This window comes from Galeopterus variegatus, unplaced genomic scaffold, assembly GCF_000696425.1.
Source record: "Galeopterus variegatus unplaced genomic scaffold, G_variegatus-3.0.2 Scaffold4082, whole genome shotgun sequence".
NCBI lineage: Eukaryota > Metazoa > Chordata > Mammalia > Dermoptera > Cynocephalidae > Galeopterus > Galeopterus variegatus.
Genome location: NW_007730193.1, coordinates 73,811 through 93,910, shown reverse-complemented (window position 1 = coordinate 93,910; position 20,100 = coordinate 73,811). Strand labels below are relative to the sequence as shown.

The following is a 20,100-nucleotide window of genomic DNA, read 5'->3' as shown; positions in this document are numbered from 1 at the left end:
GATCCCGTTGCCGGTCACGAAAAAAGACAAAAAGGAAAAAAAAAAGAAAAGAAAAGAAAATGGACCCTATGATGCCTTTGCATATTCTGTTCCCTCTGCAGGAAAGACTCTCTGCCTTTGCCTGGTAAATGCCTCCTCCCCAACCCTCTAAGCCCAGTTCATGGGTCACCTCCTCTGAGAAGCCTTTCCCGATGCCTCCTCCTGTGCATGCAGCAGAGCACGGTCTGAACAGGCAGACGTTTCATTTCTATAGCACTTTACACAGAACTGAGGAAATGTCCAATGTTCATATGACAGCACGGGCGTCAGCCAATAGATGTTGAGATGTCCCCCCGCCCTTGGTACGTGGCACGTGCTCCTCTCACAGTGCTGATGCAATCGTCGTTGCTGTCATGTGTCTCCCACTTGTGCCCTGTGCCCCCTCAGTGGTGGCCTAGGGAGTCAAGACAGGATTCCTGGGGTCAGAGCAGGGGGAAGGGGGACGGGCAAGGTGGCCAGGGAGGCTGGGCACACACCTGCCACCATCACGCCCCCATCCCCACCCTTGGCTGACCCTTATAGGGTACTTCATGAACCAGGTCCTGTGAAGTGCTTTATAAGCGTTAACCACTTGGAACCTCACGGCCGCCTTTGCGAGAAGCACTGTCATCACCCCTACTTCACAGGCGAGGAAACCGAGGCACGAGTAGTTAACAGGCCCAGGGCCCACACTATGATCCCAGGCAGGGTGGCTCAAATCTGGGCTCCAACCCACTTCTGCATATCCCACAGCCCAGCGTCATCCCCATCTCCCATGTGACAACTGAGCTGCTGGGAGGCTTACACCAAACTCAAGAACAGAACTCACTGGCATCCTCAGCCTAGGTCTCTGAGAGAATCAGCTTTGTGACCATCTTCCCGGGGCCGGGCATCTTTTACCTCATTTTTAGTGCACTGTGTCTGTGCCTTGTCTTTTAAGATGCGTCAAGTTCCTTAAGACTAGATGACTCAATGAATAAGTGAACGTGTGTGAGGCTCATCTCAGAGCAGAGGCCACCTGAGGGGAGGGAGAAGGGGAGCCTCAAGCAGTCAGGACAGTGGGGGAGGGAGGAGCTGGGCCTGCGGAATTCCCAGCAGGACAAACAGCGGACCGTCTGTGGCCCTGACCCTATCTCATCTTCCACTGACCAAGGGGCAGGAGAAGAGGGGCTCCCTCACCTCTCAGGGTTTCCACCCAGGTCAGGGTCTCATGCTGCCCGCTCCTGGAATGCCACATCAGGACCTCTCCCTCCACACCACCACCTCCTTCTGCCAAGCCACCCTTGAAGATCAAGCTCAAGGTCCTCCTCGCTGTGCCGCCTTCCCTGATTTCCCCAGAGACTGTCCCACACCCGCCTCTCTCCCTGGCGCACACTGTAGGCCCCTCCCCACATGGCCCGAGGCATCTGTCTACCCCACCAGCCTGGGGGCTCCCAAGGGCGTTATGTGGGTCCACAGTGCCCACACAGGGCAAGAGGCAGAGCAGGCATTGGCAGCCCGTTGGTGAAGCCAGGAAGAAAGAGGCAGGAGGGGCCCTTTCAACCTCCCACAGCCCCTGGCTCAAACTGCTTCCCCAGAGAGGGAATTCTGTCCTGGCTCTGCGCAGGTTTGGTTAGAAGGAAAATGGGGGCCTTTGACCCCCAGAGCCCAGCCTGGTGCTGATGACACTTAGGCGGGGCTGCCCTTACCTGGGAGCCACTCTTACCTGGGGCAAAGCTTGCACCACCGTGTCCAGCAGAGCCCGCATTCCCGTGGCCATCTTCAACAGCTTCAGCACTGTGGGCGAGACCCAGCCCTGCCCGCTCAGCCCCAGCCTGGTGGGGGCGTGTGTTTGCACACGTGTGTGCTCATGTGTAAATACAGAAGAGTGAGAATGTGGAGGAGCGTGCCAGCAGAGTCTGGCTCTCGGATGCCACGCTATGAGAATGTGCGTGCAGCTACAGGGTGAGTGGGGTGTCATAGAAACATGCGGACACCTGGTGTGGATGTTGGTGTAAAAATGTCCAAGCAACGGGGCATACACAGGGGAACAGGGGGATAGAGAAGCTGTGGATGCACGCATCATCAACCGTGCCGAGTTAAAAACGACCGACGTGAGTGTCCACGTCGTTCCCCTCCAGCTAACGAGGACTCTGGCGGAGCTCGCTGAGTCTCTGCACACCCCTCCCCAGCTCAGGCTCTGGAGGCAATGGCGGGAGGCAGGCAGAAGAGCAAGAGGCACCCAGGCTAGCGCTGCGGCAGGAGGTTTTGGGAAGTTTAGGAACAACCTCGGGGTGACAGGGAGGCTTCTGGGAGAAGAAGGGGGGTTTTAAAAAGTGCTGAGGACTGTGTGTCCCAGTCACAGTCTTTGAGAAATGCCAGCCAGGAACTGGAGTTATTTCACAATATCTTCCCCGCTGGACTGGGTTCCTTTCTTCGCAATCTGAGACTGGACCACACGGGTCATGGTGTTCTAAGGAAGCAGAGCATGTGCACGGGTGTGCTGTGCAGAGCTGTCTGTGCGGGTAGGTGAGTGTGCTGGGGGAGGCCATGCACACAGGGGCGAATGCGTGCATGTCAGGCATGTGTGCCTCCTGCTCAGCAGGGGGACTGTCACGCCCACACACCCTTTCCCGTATTTCTCCCCACTCCACTCCTATGTGCTCTCCCCAGGCAATGGGGAGTGTCATCCTGCCCCTGCCTGTCCCCGTTCCCTGTCCCACCCCTTGCCCCTCACCCCGGGCAATGCGCAGAACCCGCATGATGCGGATGATGGTGGGGTTGATGGGCAGTGCCGCATTGATCTCGATCTCTTCCAGTGTGATGCCCATGACCGACAACAGCACAATGGCCAGGTCTAGCTGGTTCCACCTGCTCGGCCGGGCAGAGGAGGGCAGGAGTGAGGACCAGAGAGGGGCCCTCTGGTTCAGCACACCTTAGTTGGGGTAGCCTCCCAGTTCTTCACCCTCCTGTTGTAACCCAGTAGGCTATGTGGCCACCCTCCCTACTAGCCCCTCCAAATGCCACAGGGTCCAGCTCCCACTCTCCCTCCTAGGGCCGTCACTCCCCTGAACAAGGGATGTCCAGTCTCAATAAACATCTCTGGCCTCCTGCAGAGGAAGAGGCATGGGCTCTGACTTCTAGGTCTAAATCTCCAGCTGCCTGTTCCCCTCTGTGTGGCTTTGGGCTAGTCCATTAACCTCTCTGAGTCTCACTTGTTCTCTCTGAAAAAGGAAGATTAGCATGAGGCAGACCCTACTCTTCCTATGAGGTATGAGGGACGCACCACAGATGAGCCAAGAAGGGCCTATAGAATGCCCTGAACCCATCAGATGAGACCATAATCACTTCCTATTTGGGGCTATAGGCAGCACCTGGGGACTCTGGCTATCAGTGCCCACATGCTTACTGGTTCCCCTCCTCAGGGTTCTCCAGGCTTCTGCCAGGGTCAGGACTGCTTCCCCATCCTGCAGCCCACCCTATGCTGCCCTAGCCCAGCCCAGCTGCTCACCGATCCTTGAAGAAGCGCCTCAGACCAAATGCCACCAGCTTTAGCACAGCCTCCAGCACAAAGACAGTGGTGAACATATAGTTGCAGTACTTGAGGGCTGTCTCCAGGGACTATGGGGGCAAAGAGAAGCATGATCCAGGCCCCATGACCTGAGACCCAACATTCCTCCAGTCAGAAAGTCTCTGCCTTTTAAGGACAGAGTTTAGGCCATTTATATTTAGTGCAACGATTTATATACCAGCTTTTACTCCTTCCATCTTACTTAATGTGTATTATTTATTCTATAATGTTTTTCCCTCTTTTTCCTTTTCTTTATTTCTGTTGGTATGGTCTAGTTGCTCCACTCCAAAGGCAGTATGGGATATTGATAAAGAGCTCCTGAACCTGACTGCCTAGATTTGAGTCCTGGCTTAGCATTTACTCCTTAGTCACTGTGTGACCTTGGGCAAGTCACTTGACCTGAGAAAGTTGCTGTGAAAATTAAATGAGCTATTAGTTCAGTGCTGGGCACAGAATAAATACTTGGTAAATGTGAGCTATTATTCCATTTCTTCCCATTAACTTGGAAGTTCTATAATTACTGTTCCATTCCGCCAGTGGTTGCCTTCCCTTTCCCTGCAGTCCTAATATTCCTCTCCTATCATTTGAAGTAAGACACTAATTCCTTACCTGGAGGCTCTGCTCCCTCCAACTCCATCAAGGCTTTTAGAATGCACTTGACCCTCATGCACCCTGTCTGCAACTAGCTGGGAACAGGTCACTCTCTTCCACCCCCTACAATGGTCCTGCCACCTGGAATGCTCTACCTCCAGTCTCCATATGCCCAGGTAGTAGTGGAGTCTATATCGTAGGCTTTGACTGCAAATCTAAGTTCCAGTCCTGGCTCCACTACCTACAGCTCAGTAATTTTGGCATCCTATTTAACTCTCTGAGCCTCAGTTTCTTCATCTACAAAATATGGACAAGCCCCACTCCTCCCTACATTAGGGTCACTGTGAAGATTAAAGAGTTCATATATGTAGCATGCCTTGAAAGAGTTGATATTTTACATGCCATAGTCATTGTTCCAGGCTGGTCCCAAATGTCACCTCCCCTACCCACCAGGAATAAATAACCTTTCCCTCCGACCTTTCTCTTTCACACATCTGTCCTACCAGGCCCTGAGCTTCCTAAGGGCTGACCTGAGCCTCCTCCCTCTGCAGTGTCCAGCATAGAGCCCAGCATAGAGGAGCTGCTCAGATCCTGCTGTCAGCTAACCACCCCCACCCCCGTCCCTGGGGTGGGATCCTCCTGAGGCCCCTCCCTGGCCATGTGACCTCAGGCTGGGAGGAGGGCCTGGGGCTCACCGTGGGCTGATTGTAGTGCTCCAGGGACATGGTGACCACATTGAGGCAGATGATGAAAGTGATGAAGATGTCCAGGTAGTGGCTGGTGCACATGGAGTGGATGAGCAGCCGGGTGGGACAGTAGGTGGCATAGTAGGGCAACCGCTGGGCCTCTGCAGGGGGGCAGAGGGAGTGACACAGACCACAGAGGGTTTGGCCAAGTGGAAGGGAACAGAGCACAAAGGAGGGAGAGGTGGAGGGGAGGAAGGAAGCGAGGAGGAAAGATGTCGGTCCACCCAAGCCCCTGGAATCAGGGTCAGGTCTCCTCCACCCAGCCAGGGCGCCATGTGGGAAATGGCAAGACATGGGTCAGGGAGGCAAAGAGGTGGGACACCAATTCTCCCCATCTAGCCCAAACATGCCCATGGCAGGGGCTCCAGCTCTGCTGAGGAGAGAACGGGTTCCACAGCCAGGGCCAGGCGTCCAGCCTCCGCCTTTGCCCTCTGCCTGGACTCAGCCACCTGCGCCTCACTCAGGTTGGTAACCACTGGACTCCGCATGGACACTGATCAGGTCACCTGGACAGGCAGACGCTGGGAGAAGGGGCTGGGACACGGGCACAGGGACTGTATCCTTTGTCCCCGGGCCCAGGAGGCCGGGGTCGGGCCCAGGCACTGCAGGACCAGCAGCCGCAGCTGAGGGGGCCTAGAGCCGCGGAGGTGCATGCGCCACGGTCGCCCACTCACTCCGGCGCTTCTTCTCCAGGCGCCGCAGCCGCTTCTCCTCGCGCCGCCGCGCCTCTTCGGCCTCCTGGTGCTGGCGGCACTTGTGGAAGTTCTCCACGACGACACCCACAAACATGTTGAGCACGAAGAAGCTGACGATGAGCAGGAAGGAGATGAAGTACAGCAGCATCCAGGGGTTGTGGTTGGTCACGGGCTGCAGGGGAGCCAGGTGGGGCTGGGGAGGCTGGCTGGGCACCGCAGGGCGTGGGCAGGCACCCCACCTCGCACAGCCTCAGTGGGATGGGGGTCCTGACGGCCTGCCTCCAGCGCGGCCGGGGGGTTTCAACGAGGCAGCAGGTAGGAAGTGCCCACCCTGCTCCAGCTGCTGCCTCTTGGACACTTGTCTTTCTCCTCTCATTCACCTATCCGTTCACTCACACATGCATGCATGCATCCACCCACCCTCCCACACACCCACCCATCCACCCTCCCCACGCGCCCACCCATCCACCCTCCCACACACCCACCCACCCATGTATTCATCCATCCAGAAACAAGGCAGAAAGCAAGGCCGCCAACAGAGGGGAGAGCACAGCCCTGGCAGAGTCTGTGTGTGCTCACATGTGCACTGGTGGGGGTGGGGGTCAGAACAGACAAGGAAATGGAGAAAGATGCCCCAAGGGTCCTCATTCCCCCTGCACCCCATCCCCCACCTCCAGCTCCAGAATCTTACCAGGTGGATCCACTGAGGCCAAAAGCCAGAGGTCACTTACAGACCTGGGGGTTAGCCACAACCCTGACTCGTCCCAAGTGGGCCCTGTCCTGACTGACAGAACCTCCCTGCCCCTTCTCCCGATCCCTCCGTCTGGACACAGGAAACTCTGGTCAGCCGAGTGTTTTGCCTAAAGTCCCTGTCTAGCCCTAGAGGGGACCCCTGATCCCAGAGGGGTCTTGGGAGTCAAAGCCCAGGCCTCTTCTTAGCTTAGCCTCCTCCCTGACAACCTTCTCCCAGGCCCCCTCCCCCCTCCCCAAATCCATCCCCGCCCAGCAGCCCATGGGAGCCCACAAGCAAACCTGACAGCAGGGGGCGCCGCTCTCTTGCTAGAACCCCTTCGCTGGCTCCTGCCCCTTGCCGTGGCACACATGGGGTCTTGCAGACCATCCAGCCCCATGTGCCTCCTCCACCTGCCTCCTGCCACTCTCCTCTCACTTTCTACTCCCTGAACACACCACTCTCTCGTCTCAGGTCTGCACCTGCTGCCCCTCTGCCAGCTGGCCCGGCCCCTGTCCTCCTGCACTTAGTTCTCCACCTGCCAGGCTCTGTGCAACCTCCAAGCAGGAGCCGGTTTGGATTCCTCCCTTAAGGGAAATTTGTGGATACAAATGGAACAATGATTTACGCTACCCGAGCAGCGGCCCTAATGGTGAAGATTCGGGCCGGGTGTGAGGGGCAGGCTGTAGCTGACAGTGGGGAGACACTGGGCCATGGGACACTGGAACTGGTACCAGTTTCAGCCCCTAAGCCCCCATGTCCCTCCCCTTGCCAGGGCCGGGCCGGCCCCAGCCGCGCCCACCTGCTGGTCCACGGCAACAGCATCCAGTCCGTTGTACATGATGTTCACCCAGCCATCCTTGGAGGCCAGGACAAAGAGGGACATCAGAGCCTGGGGAGGGGAGAGTACAGGGGTGAGGGGTGCGGGCAGCTCTGGCTGCATCTGGCCCCTTCTCAGCTCTCCATTCTTCTGCCTCCAGGAGGCGGAGGGACAAAGAGGCCTTCCCTGTGTGGCAGAACTGTGCCCACAACTAAAAAACCTTTTCTTAGGACCTACTATGTGCCTGCCAGGTACTCTGTAGTTGTTCTGGCAGGAAAAAGAGCACTGGACCCAGAGTCCTGGGTTCCAGTCTCAGCTCTGAAATTAACTGCTGTGTGGTCTTGAGCAGGAAAATTCATGAGACCTTGTCCTTCACCCACAGAGTGCAGCTCATACGTGCCTGTGTGCCAGGGTGCTGGGAGGGCCAGCTGAGGCTTTAAACTGGAAGGGGCCCTGCCATTGTCACCCCAGGGGTAAAGACAAGCTTGCCCCCAGCACCTGAAAACAGGAACTAGCTCATGAGAGAGGAGTCAGGAGCACTGGGTCATAGCTCTGCCACTCACTGGCTACGTGATTTGGGACAATCTCCTCAATGTCTCTGATCCTGTTTCCTCATCTATAAAATGGTAATAATTTCTCTCACTACTTTGTGAAATTTTGAAAAGGAGGTGGTCCCCAGGAGACAGCAGTTGAGGCTCCTACACAGACTGCAGGCCAGCATCCTCATGTCCTTTCAGGAGGGTCACAGGCTGGTCTCCAGGACCAGCACAGCCCAGAGCCTCGCACACAGCAGGCGCTCAGCAAAGGTTTTCTGAACTGAACTTGGGTGTGGCCTCCTGTGGCATCCCTGCAGAGCTGAGCGCACTGATAGTGGGTTCTCCCATATCACTAGAGACTGCCTGGAGGTCACAGACCATACTCAAGAAGCCTCTTCCCCCAGGCAGAGGTGGTCATGCCCCCCCTTTGTGCTCTGACCACCCTGGGCCTGGAAGTGGATGAGTCCCTTGCCCTGCACTGGCTTTCCTTCCCACCCATCCAGGACACGATCCCTTCCTGTTTCCTTTCTTTCAGGTAGGAATGGTGTTGAGGGCTAGCCAGAAAGGGCTCAGACCCAGGGGCAGGGCAGGGGACATAGAGGAAGCCCTCCCTGCCAGAGAGGCCTAGAGGCCTCTACATTCCAAGAACCTACCATCACTGTCCCTACTGACAGGGTCAGAGAGGGTCTGGGATGTGCCTGAGGGCACACAGCTGTAAAGGCCCATTGAGGAGTCAAAGGCTGCGGACCATGCCGTGACCCTCCATGTGGCTCTGGGTGCTGAGAACATCCCACTTAGGATTCCAGGTGAGCCAGCCAGGTGTCAAGTATACCCAGAGGGGAAATGACTGGGACATTCCAAAGGGGCAGGGGCTGGGGTGGGGCCCACGTTGAATGGGGTCAAGAGCGAGAAAGGCCCCCCGCTGGCTCTTCCTGGTTTCCTGCACCATCTTTCTCCCCACTGTTCTACAACCACTGAGTAGTTAAAAAAGTGAAAAAGCACTGCTCCTGGACAGCGAGGGGGCATGAGAGGAGAGACTGTGCCCCAGTTCCTGACACCATTTCCCTGGCCTCTCCTGCCCCTCCAAGGCCCCTTAGCTCTCCTCCCAGGTGGTATGTGGGGGGTGGGTACCTGGTCCTGCAAGGTGAGAGCTTCAGTGAGATCCAGCTGGAGGCTATCCAGCAGGTGGGGGACACGGGCCTGGACCCTGCTCCCTCCCTGTGTGACCTGGGGCAGGTTACTCCTCTGTCTCTGTCTGGACATACCTAGCCACCTGAGTGGGCTCTAAAGAAATGGGAGCAGTTTGGCAGGGAAGGCTCTTTGGAGGCAGCCAGCTGAGGGCTCTCACCTGGGGCACTGCCCAGATGGGTCCAGCCTGTCAGGCCCCCAGGAGACAGGACCAAGGACAAAGCGGGAACTGGGGAGAGCCTGCCTGCTGACTGGAGTGGAGAGCAGAGAGGATGGGAGACGGAGAGGGAGCCCGCCCTGGGCCAGGGGCTTGATACTTTCATCTCTACCACAGCCTGCCTGGTGGGCTGTAACATTCCCATTTCACAGATGAGAAAACGGAGGCTCAGAGAGGTCACACCTACAGTAAGTGACAGAGCTGGGATTCACACCCGGGTCTGGTTGACTCTCATACTCCTGTCAGGATCCCCTGGGTAGAGGTGGGGGACAGGAACCTATGCTCACTGAAACACCTGCTAAGAGCCAGGCACTCGCTGGGCGCTCTGCATACAGGATCTCTAAGCCTCATGCCCCCTGCGAGGTGAGTGCTACCATGACTCATATTTTGCAGAAAAGAAAACCAAAGCTTGGAAGAGCTGTCACCCCACCCCCAAGGGGCTGGTCAGATCAGGGGTTGGGGGGCAGCGCTTACCTGGCCCAGGTTGTCGAAGTTGTATTTGTGGTGGACCCAGCGGTAGTTGGCAGCCACGCAGTCGGAGCGGTTGGTGATGTTGCGGGTGTCCATGCCCAGACAGTGGTAGAACTTGCCCTTGAAGAGCTGGGGGAAAGGAGGGCAAAGTCAGTGCTCCCGGGCAGGAGTTGCAGAGGGGCGCAAATCAGAAGAGGGACTCACCCCTCAGATCGCATCTACCCAGACTGCCTCGTGCTGTCATTTGGGCCTCTGTCTCCCTCCCTGGACTGGCTGCTCCACCAGGGCCACCTGAGCCCCCAGGTCAGCCAGCAGGGTGGGTAGGAAGGTGGGCTTCCTCGTCCCCTACCACGTAGCACACCCCAGTCCCTGCGCAGCTTGGGCGCCCCTCACCTGCACCCCCAGGATGCCGAAGATGATGAAGAAGGCACAGCAGATCAGGACGATGTTGCCAATGGGCTTGAGGGAAGAAATGAGGGTCTCCACCACCAGCTTCAGGCCAGGTGCCCGGCTGATGACACTGCAGGCAAGGAGAGGCCGGGGGCACCGTGAGCCCGCCCCCGGGCAGCCCAGAGTCACCAGGGCTGCGCCCCCAAGGGCATGAGGACAGCAGCAGGGATTGTAGAGGAAGTGACCAGGCAGCCCAGATTTCAGCAGAGCAGATGGTGAGCTTCGACCCAGGCCCCAGGTCCGTACACACAGTGGGGCCCTGTGCCCTCACCCCTCACTGTGCCCAGTCTCCTTGGGGTCCACACCACAGCCTGGTCTACAAACTGACTCCAGGGATGGCAGTGAGCCACCCAAGGATACACAGCAGTACTGGGGGGGCTACTTTCAGCCCTGTCCTTCCAGCATCCCCCACCCCCAGGGTCTGCAGGTTCCTTCCCCCACTGCGCTTGGCACGTGCTATTGGAGGACTGAGTGGGTGGGGAGGGCCGGAGTGAGCGGCTCACCCCGAACCCATGTCTTCCCTGTACAGTGCGGCAACACACCCCATCCTCACCGCAGGGGGCGTAGGGTGCGCAGGAGCCGCAGGACCCGGAGGACCCCCAGGATCTTGGCTCCCCCGGCCGAGGCCACGGACACCACGATGTCGATGATCGACACGAAGACGAGGAAGCCGTCCAGCACGTTCCAGCTGCTGCGCAGATACGCCTGCTCCCCGAAGTACAGGCCCAGCGAGACCACCTGCGGGCGGGGCCAGGGTCGGGCAGGCCGCGGGAGGGGGCCAGGCGGAGCGCGTGGGGATTGGCCAGCCGTGGTGAGAGGGCGGGGCGAGGTCAGGCAAGGGTTGGGGCAGGCAGGGGACAGCTCCTGGCCACCCCTCTGAGGGGTCAGGGCCCAGGGGACCACCAGGTTAGGTCCTCCCAGCACATTTGCCAAACCCAATTCAAAGCCACCCAACCTGGGAAGTGTCCAGATGGAATCTTTCCCCTGCGCCCCACACCTCCAGCAGGTACCTCCATTACACTGTCAATGTCTCCCTGCATTCGCCTCTCTGGCCGGGTTGTGACTTGGAGAGCAGGGATGCGGCTGACCCCCTCTGGGTCCCAGGAGCCCAACTCAGGGACTGGCACCCAGCAGGGCTGGGGTTCCAGGCGGGGCCATGAGTGGGATGTTGCTGATGGGCAGGTGGGTGACAAGAAGAGGGAGGGGCTGGGCCAGGGTCCCCGAGCTGAGTGTGGGAGCTACCTTCAGTGTCATTTCGCCCACGAAGATGGCTGTGAAGATGTAGTTAGACACAGTGAGGAAGATGCGTTCCTGAAAAGAGCCGGGAGATACCATGGGCTCAGGGGCTCCCAGATCAGCCCAGCCACCTGTCCAGCCTCTCCTTCAGCCAAGGGGCACCCAGGAGAGGCTGCCGCTTCTCAGCTCAAGGCGGCCTTCCCCCTCTGCCTCCACAAGGCCTGGTGCTCTGCCAGCCCCCTTGGCCCTGGCACACTATCCCATGGCAGGCCCTGGTGTTCTGTCCCTCTGCCTTGTCCCTTGCCCCACCCAAGGGCTGCAGCCACTCACAGTGCTGCCGGCCTCTATCTGGGGACGCTCCAGGGCAATAGTGATGCAGTTGAGGAAGATGAAGGCCAGGACGACATAATCGAAGAGCTTATGGGCAATGATGGTCTGGCACAGGACTCGGAACCTGGGTAAAGGGGATAGGGGACTTCATGAGTGTCTATTTGCCTCCCACCCTGACCAGGAGAAAGACAGAGGGCCCAGGCACAAGTGGAGACCAGGATGGCCTAGAGGAAGTGACCCGTCTCTTCTTCTCTGGCCACACCACATGTGCCAGCATTCCATCTGCTCAGGGTCCCATGACCACACACCCACAGGATGAAGGGCACCCACCTTGCCCTGGCACTCAAGGCTTTCCAAACGCTAGCCCAAATGTCTGACCCCTGTCCTCCAGCATGAGGAAACCACATTGCCAGATACGCTCTGCTTCTGCTACCAGGACTTTCTTCAGGCTACTCACTCCGCCTGGACCAGCCCCCTCTTCTTCACAGCCCCCAATGCACCTACTGGAATGCTATCTGCCTCCAAAGCCCAGCACAAAGGCCTCCTTCTCCGGGAAGCCTTCTGATATCCCCCTCCAGATGTGAGCACTCCAGGCTACCTGAGGGTCTGTCCAATCTGGTACCCAACACAGGCATGGTCCAGACTGGAGAAGATGCTCAGGAAAGCCCAGGCAGTGGTAATATCTGGACCCTCCCCCTCCCCTGCAGACCCTCCACTCAACCCTGGGCTGGGAGGGTCCTCTGGGGTATGGGAGAGTCATCAGTGGCCTTGCCTGGCTTGGCAAAGATCTCTCCCTCCCAGACACGTCACCGCCTACTCTAACCCTCACGCAGGCCCGGCCCCGCCCACCTGTTCTCGGGAGAGAAGAGGTAGACGGACCAGTCCTCTCGGACCTCGCACCAGTCGGGCTTGTAGACGTCGATCATCTTGCGGACGCGGAAGCACAGAGTCTGGCAGGGGAAGGATGGAGCATGGGAGGGTCGGCGCCGCGCAGGGCTGCCCATCTCCGCCCACCCCCACCATCCAGCAAACCGGGGCACCAGATGACCTCCGAACTCCAGCCCACCCAGGGCCAGCCAGGAGGGCTTCAGTCTTAGGGGTGAGCCCCGCTCAGCTGTGGGCAGTTCTGGCTCCGCCCCTCCTGCCTCACCCACCTGAACCCTATCCCCTCCGGCCACGCCCACCCTGGCCCCGCCCACTTCTTTCACGGTCCGTCTTCTCGCGGTCCCCGTTGGGCGGCGGCCCCTGCAGCCGTCCCCCACTCACGTAGTCGATCTCGTCCTCGTCCTCCCCGCGATCCCGGCGGTCGTCCATCTTGGTGAAGACATCCTTGGCGATGCTGGGCATCCTGCCATTGCAGTCCTCGTGTCCGGCGGCCGGGCCCGCCGCCCTCCAGGCCGACCGGGGGTGCGTGCCCACGGTGGGCACCAGCTCGGCCAGGTCCACCGAGTCCCTGGTGTCGAGGGACAGCGTCCGGCGGTGGTGGCGGTGACGGTGCGCCAGGTGGGGCCCATGATGCGCGTGGTGGGCGTGCGGGGCGTGCAGGGGCGCGGGGCGCGGCGGCCCCTCCTCCCGGGCGCCCTCGCAGGCCCGGGTGCCGCCGCCGCGCTCCGCCGAGAGCAGGGACTCGTGCTCGGCCGACGGCGGCTTGTGCTTGAGGCTGTTCCAGCTGGAGCGGCGGCTGGCCCAGGCCCCGCTGCGGCACCACGGCCCGTAGTAGGAGCTCCGGGAGCTGGACTGGGAGGAGGCCCGCGGCTCCGGTCAGAGCCCCAGACGCACACCCACGGGTGCCTGAAGCCAGCCTGCGCGCCCTGCTGTGGCCCTAAGAGGGCCATCCACCTGGCCAGTGGGTGACAGAAGGGACTAGACCCCAGGAGTCCTCTCCCTGTCCTGCCTCTCACGCGGTCCACATGGACACGTGGGCACTTCCACGGAAAGATCACATCCCCTCCTGCTGCCTCACTTCCCTTGAGTAAGGTACAGCAAGTAAGTTGGGGCCATCTTCCCATTGTACAGGTTGAGGAAGCAGGCGCAGAGGGCAGTAACGTGCTCATGGTCACACAGCTCAGAGCTGGCAGAGCCCAGATTCAAGTTCAAATCTGCCTCACCCCAAAGCTCAGCTCTTTGCCCTACACACCCACCTCTCTGCAGCAGCCCTCACTGGCACCATTCATTCATTCATTCCCTATTGCCAGGTCCTTCTCTGGCACTGGGCACCCAGAAATGCAACAGACATTGTGGGCCCTACCTGGCTTGGGACCAGCAGTCTGTGCCCTTAGCCTGGGCACCACAGTCTGAAGCCGACTGGCAGGTTCCTCTCTCTGGGGTCCCTTCACTCATACCCAAGCAGAGAGAGCCCATCCACAGCACCCCACAAGGACTCACCAGTGAACGCTGATCATAGTTCATCCTCCCCAGTGACATGACACTGCTCTTGCGGGAACCCAGGGCCACCAGCACAGGGTCCGGCTGCAGTGAGAGGTGGGAGGCAGGAGCTGCAGCCCCAGGCAGGCCCAGATGTCCACCCAGTGGGAGACTGGGGTCCAGGTGCCCATTGGGGGTCATGGGGATTGGGTAGAGCTTGGGATCTGGAGAAGTGAGATGGAGACAAAGGCAGGGACAGACAGGAGACAGAGGGACAGAACAAGAACAAAGGAAACCATGAGTCAAAGAGCAGACAGTAACAGAAATGGGGAGTTTTTTCAGTGGAGTCTTCCTCTACCAGGAAATCTTCGTGGTTGCACCCCATCACATGTGCCTCCCCTCTGACCTGCCTGCAAGGCTCTCAGCTTCATTTATGTATGCATAGAACACCTTCCTTGTGTTCAGGGACGTCCTGGAGCTTCACCCAGCATGGGCACCTCAGTCCTGTGCCCACTGTAGGAAGCAAGGCAGGGACTGCCCACCCTCTTTACCAGGAAGGACACTGGGCTTGGGCTGGGGGAGGCTTGTCCCGAGCCACCCAGTGGTGCCAGGCAGGACCCAACACAGGCTGCGTCTTAAGGCCCCAAGGCTCCAACCAAGAGGCCACTGTGTGAAGGGATGCCACTGGGCTGCAGCTACCCCTGTGGCTAGAATCCAGGAGGTCCATGAATGTCACTGTTCTCTTTTTGAGATTTAGCATTTCTTTCAGTTATGAACGTAAACAACAAACCACAGAGAATTAGCAGTCCTGAGCGCGATGCTTGAGGGAGAAGCCAGATGCTGTGCCCTTTGCCCACCTGGATCTCTGGGGATGGTCCCTGGACCCTAGGTGACAAACTGAGGCCTGCTTACCTGCAGTGCTATCCAGGCCCTCCTGGAGCTTGTCAAACTCCTCCACATTGGATGAGCTCTGGTCCTCGTCCGAGTAGGAGCGATTGGCATCACCCTGGGAGATCATCCCACACGTTGGATTGCAGGTCAGCTCAACCCTTCCCTCCTCCCTCCTGAATTTTTCAATAAGTGTTTCCACCCCCATTTTACAGATGGAGAAATTGAGGGTCAGAAGAGAGAAGTGAGAATCTGCAAGGACCTAGGCCACAAACCCACATCTGCCTGACTGCAAGTATCCCCAAAGCCTCAGAGAATGGATGAAGCAGGATCCAGAATGCCAGCTCTTGGAGCTTTAGAATCTCCGAGATGGAGAAGCCTAGTCCTACACCCCTGGGGGAGAGGCAGGGATCCCAGATGCAGCTTCCATTTGCATGCTTCCTGTGATGAGAAGCTCAACACTTCGCTGACAAGCCCCTCCTTCGGGGACATGTTGCCTGCTAGAAGTTTGAATTGCAGCCCTCCTCCACCCAGGCCCCCCTCCCCTGCCCAGTCTCTTGCAGGCCCTGTGGGGGTGCTTCCTCCACCAGGGCCATGGTCACCTCTGCCTGGAAGCCCTCCACCAGGATGGCCACCAGCAAGTTGAAGAGCACATAGTTGCCAAAGGTCATGAGGGCGACAAAGTAGAGAGAGGCCCAGGGGGAGGTGGAGGCCATGCCGTTGTAGAGGACGACGTTCCAGTCCTCCTGGGTGAGGATCTGTTGTGAGGGGACGCAAGTAAGCCCTGGGGTACCCCCCTCCCAGGCCCAGCCTCTGAGCAATCTCTATCTGCAGGGAGTGGTCCTGCTGTCCAGGACCACTTCCCCTGACACACGTGGACACGTGGCTGCTACGCACCTGGAACACTGTGACGATGGCCCACAGCAGGGAGTCAAAGTTCTTCCTGTCAGGGACTGTATCTCCCGTGTCCGTGCGGAGGCTGAATTTGCAGCCAAAGATGTGCATCCCGAGGATGCTGGGGAAGGGATGGAGGTGGCTCAAAGGACAAGGGACTCACACACTGAGGTTTCTGCCCACCCACCTGGTTTCATTCTTGTAACAACCCAGCAAGGCAGGGGGGTGGGGGCAGTGTCAGTCCCATTTTACAGAGATAAATACTGAGGCTCAGGGGAAATACTCGCCCAGAGCCATGCGGGTTGAGTGATGGTGCCAGGACCACAGCCACGCAGGCTCCCCCAGGCTCCCACCCACAGCTCTGGCAGGCCCCAAAGGCATGGTCCCCAGGGTGGGCAGCGCTCACCTGAAGATAAAGATGAAGAGCATGAGCAGCATGCAGAAGGTGGCCACGTTGTCCATGGTCTTCATGAGCACCACGAGCTGGCGCCGCAGCGCAGGCATGAAGCGAACGAGCTTCAGCACCCGCAGCAGCCGGAAGGTCCGCAGCACTGACAGGCCGCCGTCTGCCTGCCCCACGATCTCCCAGATACTGCGGCCCAGTGGGGCAGGCGGGGTCAGAGAGACAGAGAGCTTCCATTCATCCATGCATCCAAAACACCCGCTAAATCGGGCTCCTAACCTGGCGTCCTTTGACCCCTCCCCCAAGAAGTCTGGCTAGAATCTAGGAGGTCCACCAATGTCACTGTCCTCTTTTTGAAATTTAACATTTCCTTGATTGTGAATGTCATCAACAAACCACAGAGAATTAGCAGCACCTGTGACTCTGCAGGGAATCAAAATAACTGGTATCTTCATGTCACGTGACAGTGGATGCAGATATTTGTGAATATCATTTATGCCCATCCCTTCTTTGGAATGATGGTAGTTACAGATCTGCTGCTAGATCTTTCTATTTAATGCATTAATCCAGAAGCACAGTTTTTTAATATTTTGATAACTGTTTTAGTGTAATTGGCTTCTTTTGCCATCTTATGTGCTTTATGTACTGGCTGGGGTCAGCCCCTCCGCTGCTGGGTGGGTGGTGGGTGGGTACCTGATGATGACAATGATGCTGTCAAAGATGTTGTAGGGGTTGCGCAGATAGTCAAAGAGCCCAAAGGCAGCCAGCTTCAGGATCATCTCCAGAGCAAACATGCTGGTGAAGACCACGTTGCAGATCTCCAGGATGTTGGTCAGCTCCTCAGGCTGTGGGGACATTGGGGTGGGCAGTGGAGAATTGGTCAGGCCAGAGAGCAGCCATGGATCCCCTATGGACACCCACCCTGGCTGCAAGCCCCTGGCAGGTTGGTGTCCTCACTGAAGCTCAGTCTTCTCCCACTGCACAATGGCCCTGAGGACCTCTCAAGTCTGCCACCTTGGGGGTCCTGAAAGGTTCACTGAGATGATGGGGCTTGGGGGCATGGGGGAAGCCCTCAGAGCTGACCCTCCATAAATTTGGAAGTGATGCTGGTACTGCGCACTGAGGTAGGCATTATGATACCCATTTTACAGATGAGGAAACTGAGGCTGGGAGATGTGAACTGGCTTGGTCAGAGCCACCAGCACGGATGGGACAGGGCTAGGTGCAGCACCAAGTTGGACTCCAAACTGCTCTCCCATTACACTACTCTGACACCCCACACCTGAGCTTGCTCATTCATTCATTCATTCATTCTTTTCCACATGCATCCCACACCTCTGAGCATCTGGGTGTGCTGCACTTGTGCTGCCTGGATGGGCAGCAGTGAGTGAGCCAGGGCATTGTCCCTGCCCTTGAGAAGCTCACGCTCTGGTGACAAAGCCCAACAAACTAGGCTAACAAACCAAGCCTATATGTGCCAATACCAGGACAGCCTAGAGTGTTTGAGGGAACACTGTGGAGTCAGGAGAACTCCTGGAGGAAGTGACATCTCAGCAGAGATCTGAAAGCTGAGAGTGAGTGAGCCGGTGACAGGGAGAAGAGGAACCCTTCTTAAGGCAGAGGGTCCAGCCAGAGTAAAGGTTGGAAGGTGGGAGAGCTGAGGACCAAAGCAGACAGTGCTCATCCTTCAGCACCCAGACCCCAGCCCAGCCCCTCCACTGAGCCACAGGGGCCTGACTTTGATTCCATGTGGGTTAAAAGAAAAAAATAACCACCCCCCACCGGCTCCCCACCTATTCCTGGGACATCTAATAAAACTGCCAGCTCCTCTCAAGCCCAGATAAAAGAAGGCCCTATTTCCATCTATAATCACATTTGACTCACAAAATGGTCCCAAAAGGGGAGAGGGTCCCCTGAGTGGGGGGCCTGGCTGAGCCAAGGCCCAGATGCTGCTCAGAGCCACCAATTTTCTAGCCCGCCAAAACCGTATCCATGGAGATGACCTATGTGGACACTGAGAGTTCACGGTGGCAACCACCGGCTCTCAGCCACATGCCTGCCACACACTCTTCCCAAAAGGTCGCTGCTCACGTCCCTGCACCCTCGCAGCAGCTGCGGCTCCAGGCAGCGCACACCTGTTAATCCTTCTCTAATGGACCATCCGTCACTCCTGCAGGGTGGAGAGAGCCAGACGCAGCATGGGGGGAGGGTGTGTGGAAAGTGACAGGGCAGAGATGGAGAGAGATGGACAGACAGACACATGTAGGCAGGGGAAGGGAGAGGCAAAGGCAGGGTGTGAGAAATAGAGACACGGAGAGAGTGAAAAACACAGATATGGACATAGAGAAATACAGATAATGTCACAGTGACAGAGTGGGAATCAGAGATATAGCCAGAAAGTGAACGAGATACACAAAGAGCAGACAGATGTACAGACAGTGAGAAGTCACAGGAAATGGCACAGACCCATCCACTAGAGGAGCAGGTGCCCGAGGGCAGGAAAAAAACAGGGTAAGCCAGAAGCAGGCAGTAGAAGGGGCAGGGGCCAGCACTCCCTGCCTGAGGCCAGGCTTGGGGACACCAGACTGCCCAGCCTCTGGCCACTTCTGAAGGTGTAGATAAGGGCGGGCAGGAGTCTCTAAACTGGCCCCCAGGAACCCCTCCCACCCAGCATCATCCCCTTGGTACTTATGGCTGCTAGTGTGAGCTAAACTCCACGGGCCAGGTGTGCCGAGACTGTCCACGCATCATCCCTTCTAAGCCTCAAACAGTACAGATGGGGAACCTGGGGCTCAAGGAGGAGAAGTGACTGCCCAGGGTCATGGCCAGTCAGTGGGGGAGTCAGATCTTGAACCCAGGTCTCCTCCCTCTGGCCCAGCCCCATCCCCATGGCCTAGGCACCTACACCCGCCCCACTTTTCTGATGAGGCTCCCGTGCAGCACAGACATGTCACTCCACTGCTTACAAGCTTTCTGTGACTCCCCATTGCCCTAAGGATAAAGCCAGCCTCAAGGCCCTCTGTGGATGCACAGCCCTCCTGGCCTCCCGGGCTGCCTGCCCGCCCCTGGTGCACATCCTTCTCAAGGGCTCAGCGTCCTTTGGAGGGATGCCTATGCTTCTGGTCCCTGTACCTGTCTCTCTGTCTCACTGATGAACTCCTTCAGAATCCATCTCCAGTGCCACCACCTCCAGGAAGCCTTCCCTGACTGTAGCCCATGTTGGTGCCTCTTTCTTTGGCCCCCACAGTGCTGGAATGTCAGCTACTAAGCCACCCCATCCTCGTCTTTCCAGAGCTACTCCAGACTCTGTGACTTGACAGGGGCTGCTAAAGAGAGAATAAAGCCTGCTTTGAACCATCCACTGGTTTGGAGGCCTGAATGCAGTCCCCTGGGAGCTGGGGCCAGAGGCCAGGCCCTGGCCCGGGGTCAGCCCTACCCCAGGGAGGCTCCCTGTACCCTGCCCTGCTGCCCATTCAGCCCAACCCTTTGTTTTTTGTTCTCCAGCTTGCTGGCCATCCTCCAATTCCAGGACATAGTGAGGCTGCAGAGTAGCCCTGCCCAGCTTGGGAGGAGTCACAGGCCTGGATGGTGTGTACCAGGAGAGGGAGAGGCTGAGACAGAGACCACTCCTAGGAGCAATGTCTTCCTGACCCATGCCCTCTCTTGAAAATTCAACCATCCACACCTGACCTCAGCCTCAGAGCCCAGGTCTGCCAGCTGCTCACCATGTCACCTCAGGCAAGCCATTTCACCTGGCTGAGACTCGGTTTCCCCATCTGCTCAGACATGAGGAAGAGCTGTGGCACAATGACAGCAGGTGACGATGAAGGCCTCTGGCTGTCCTAGAGAGGCCTGGACACCCAGCCCACCTGACCCACCTGCTTCTCACACAGCCTCAGCCCTAGACTGTTCTGAGCGCACCCTCCTCCTTGGGCTAGCCAGGCGGGGGTTGCGGACTTCCACACCATCTCAC

General features: G+C 58.1%; 1 protein-coding gene across 1 annotated transcript in view; it reads right to left on the bottom strand.

Annotated features, from left to right (window-relative positions):
- CACNA1I (calcium channel, voltage-dependent, T type, alpha 1I subunit) overlaps window positions 1-20,100 on the bottom strand; it is a 108,893-nt gene that overhangs the window by 19,863 nt on the left and 68,930 nt on the right. The window contains exons 10-28 of the mRNA XM_008586693.1: window positions 16,821-16,972; window positions 16,131-16,316; window positions 15,728-15,845; window positions 15,433-15,588; window positions 14,855-14,948; window positions 13,964-14,166; window positions 12,845-13,315; window positions 12,428-12,528; window positions 11,579-11,702; window positions 11,255-11,323; window positions 10,566-10,750; window positions 9,956-10,082; window positions 9,566-9,691; window positions 7,133-7,222; window positions 5,580-5,772; window positions 4,855-5,006; window positions 3,509-3,618; window positions 2,735-2,868; window positions 1,724-1,794 (exon numbers count right to left, since the gene is read on the bottom strand). Of these exons, the coding sequence (XP_008584915.1) occupies window positions 1,724-1,794; window positions 2,735-2,868; window positions 3,509-3,618; window positions 4,855-5,006; window positions 5,580-5,772; window positions 7,133-7,222; window positions 9,566-9,691; window positions 9,956-10,082; window positions 10,566-10,750; window positions 11,255-11,323; window positions 11,579-11,702; window positions 12,428-12,528; window positions 12,845-13,315; window positions 13,964-14,166; window positions 14,855-14,948; window positions 15,433-15,588; window positions 15,728-15,845; window positions 16,131-16,316; window positions 16,821-16,972 (2,862 nt within the window). The remainder of the gene's footprint in view (window positions 1-1,723; window positions 1,795-2,734; window positions 2,869-3,508; window positions 3,619-4,854; window positions 5,007-5,579; window positions 5,773-7,132; window positions 7,223-9,565; window positions 9,692-9,955; window positions 10,083-10,565; window positions 10,751-11,254; window positions 11,324-11,578; window positions 11,703-12,427; window positions 12,529-12,844; window positions 13,316-13,963; window positions 14,167-14,854; window positions 14,949-15,432; window positions 15,589-15,727; window positions 15,846-16,130; window positions 16,317-16,820; window positions 16,973-20,100) is intronic.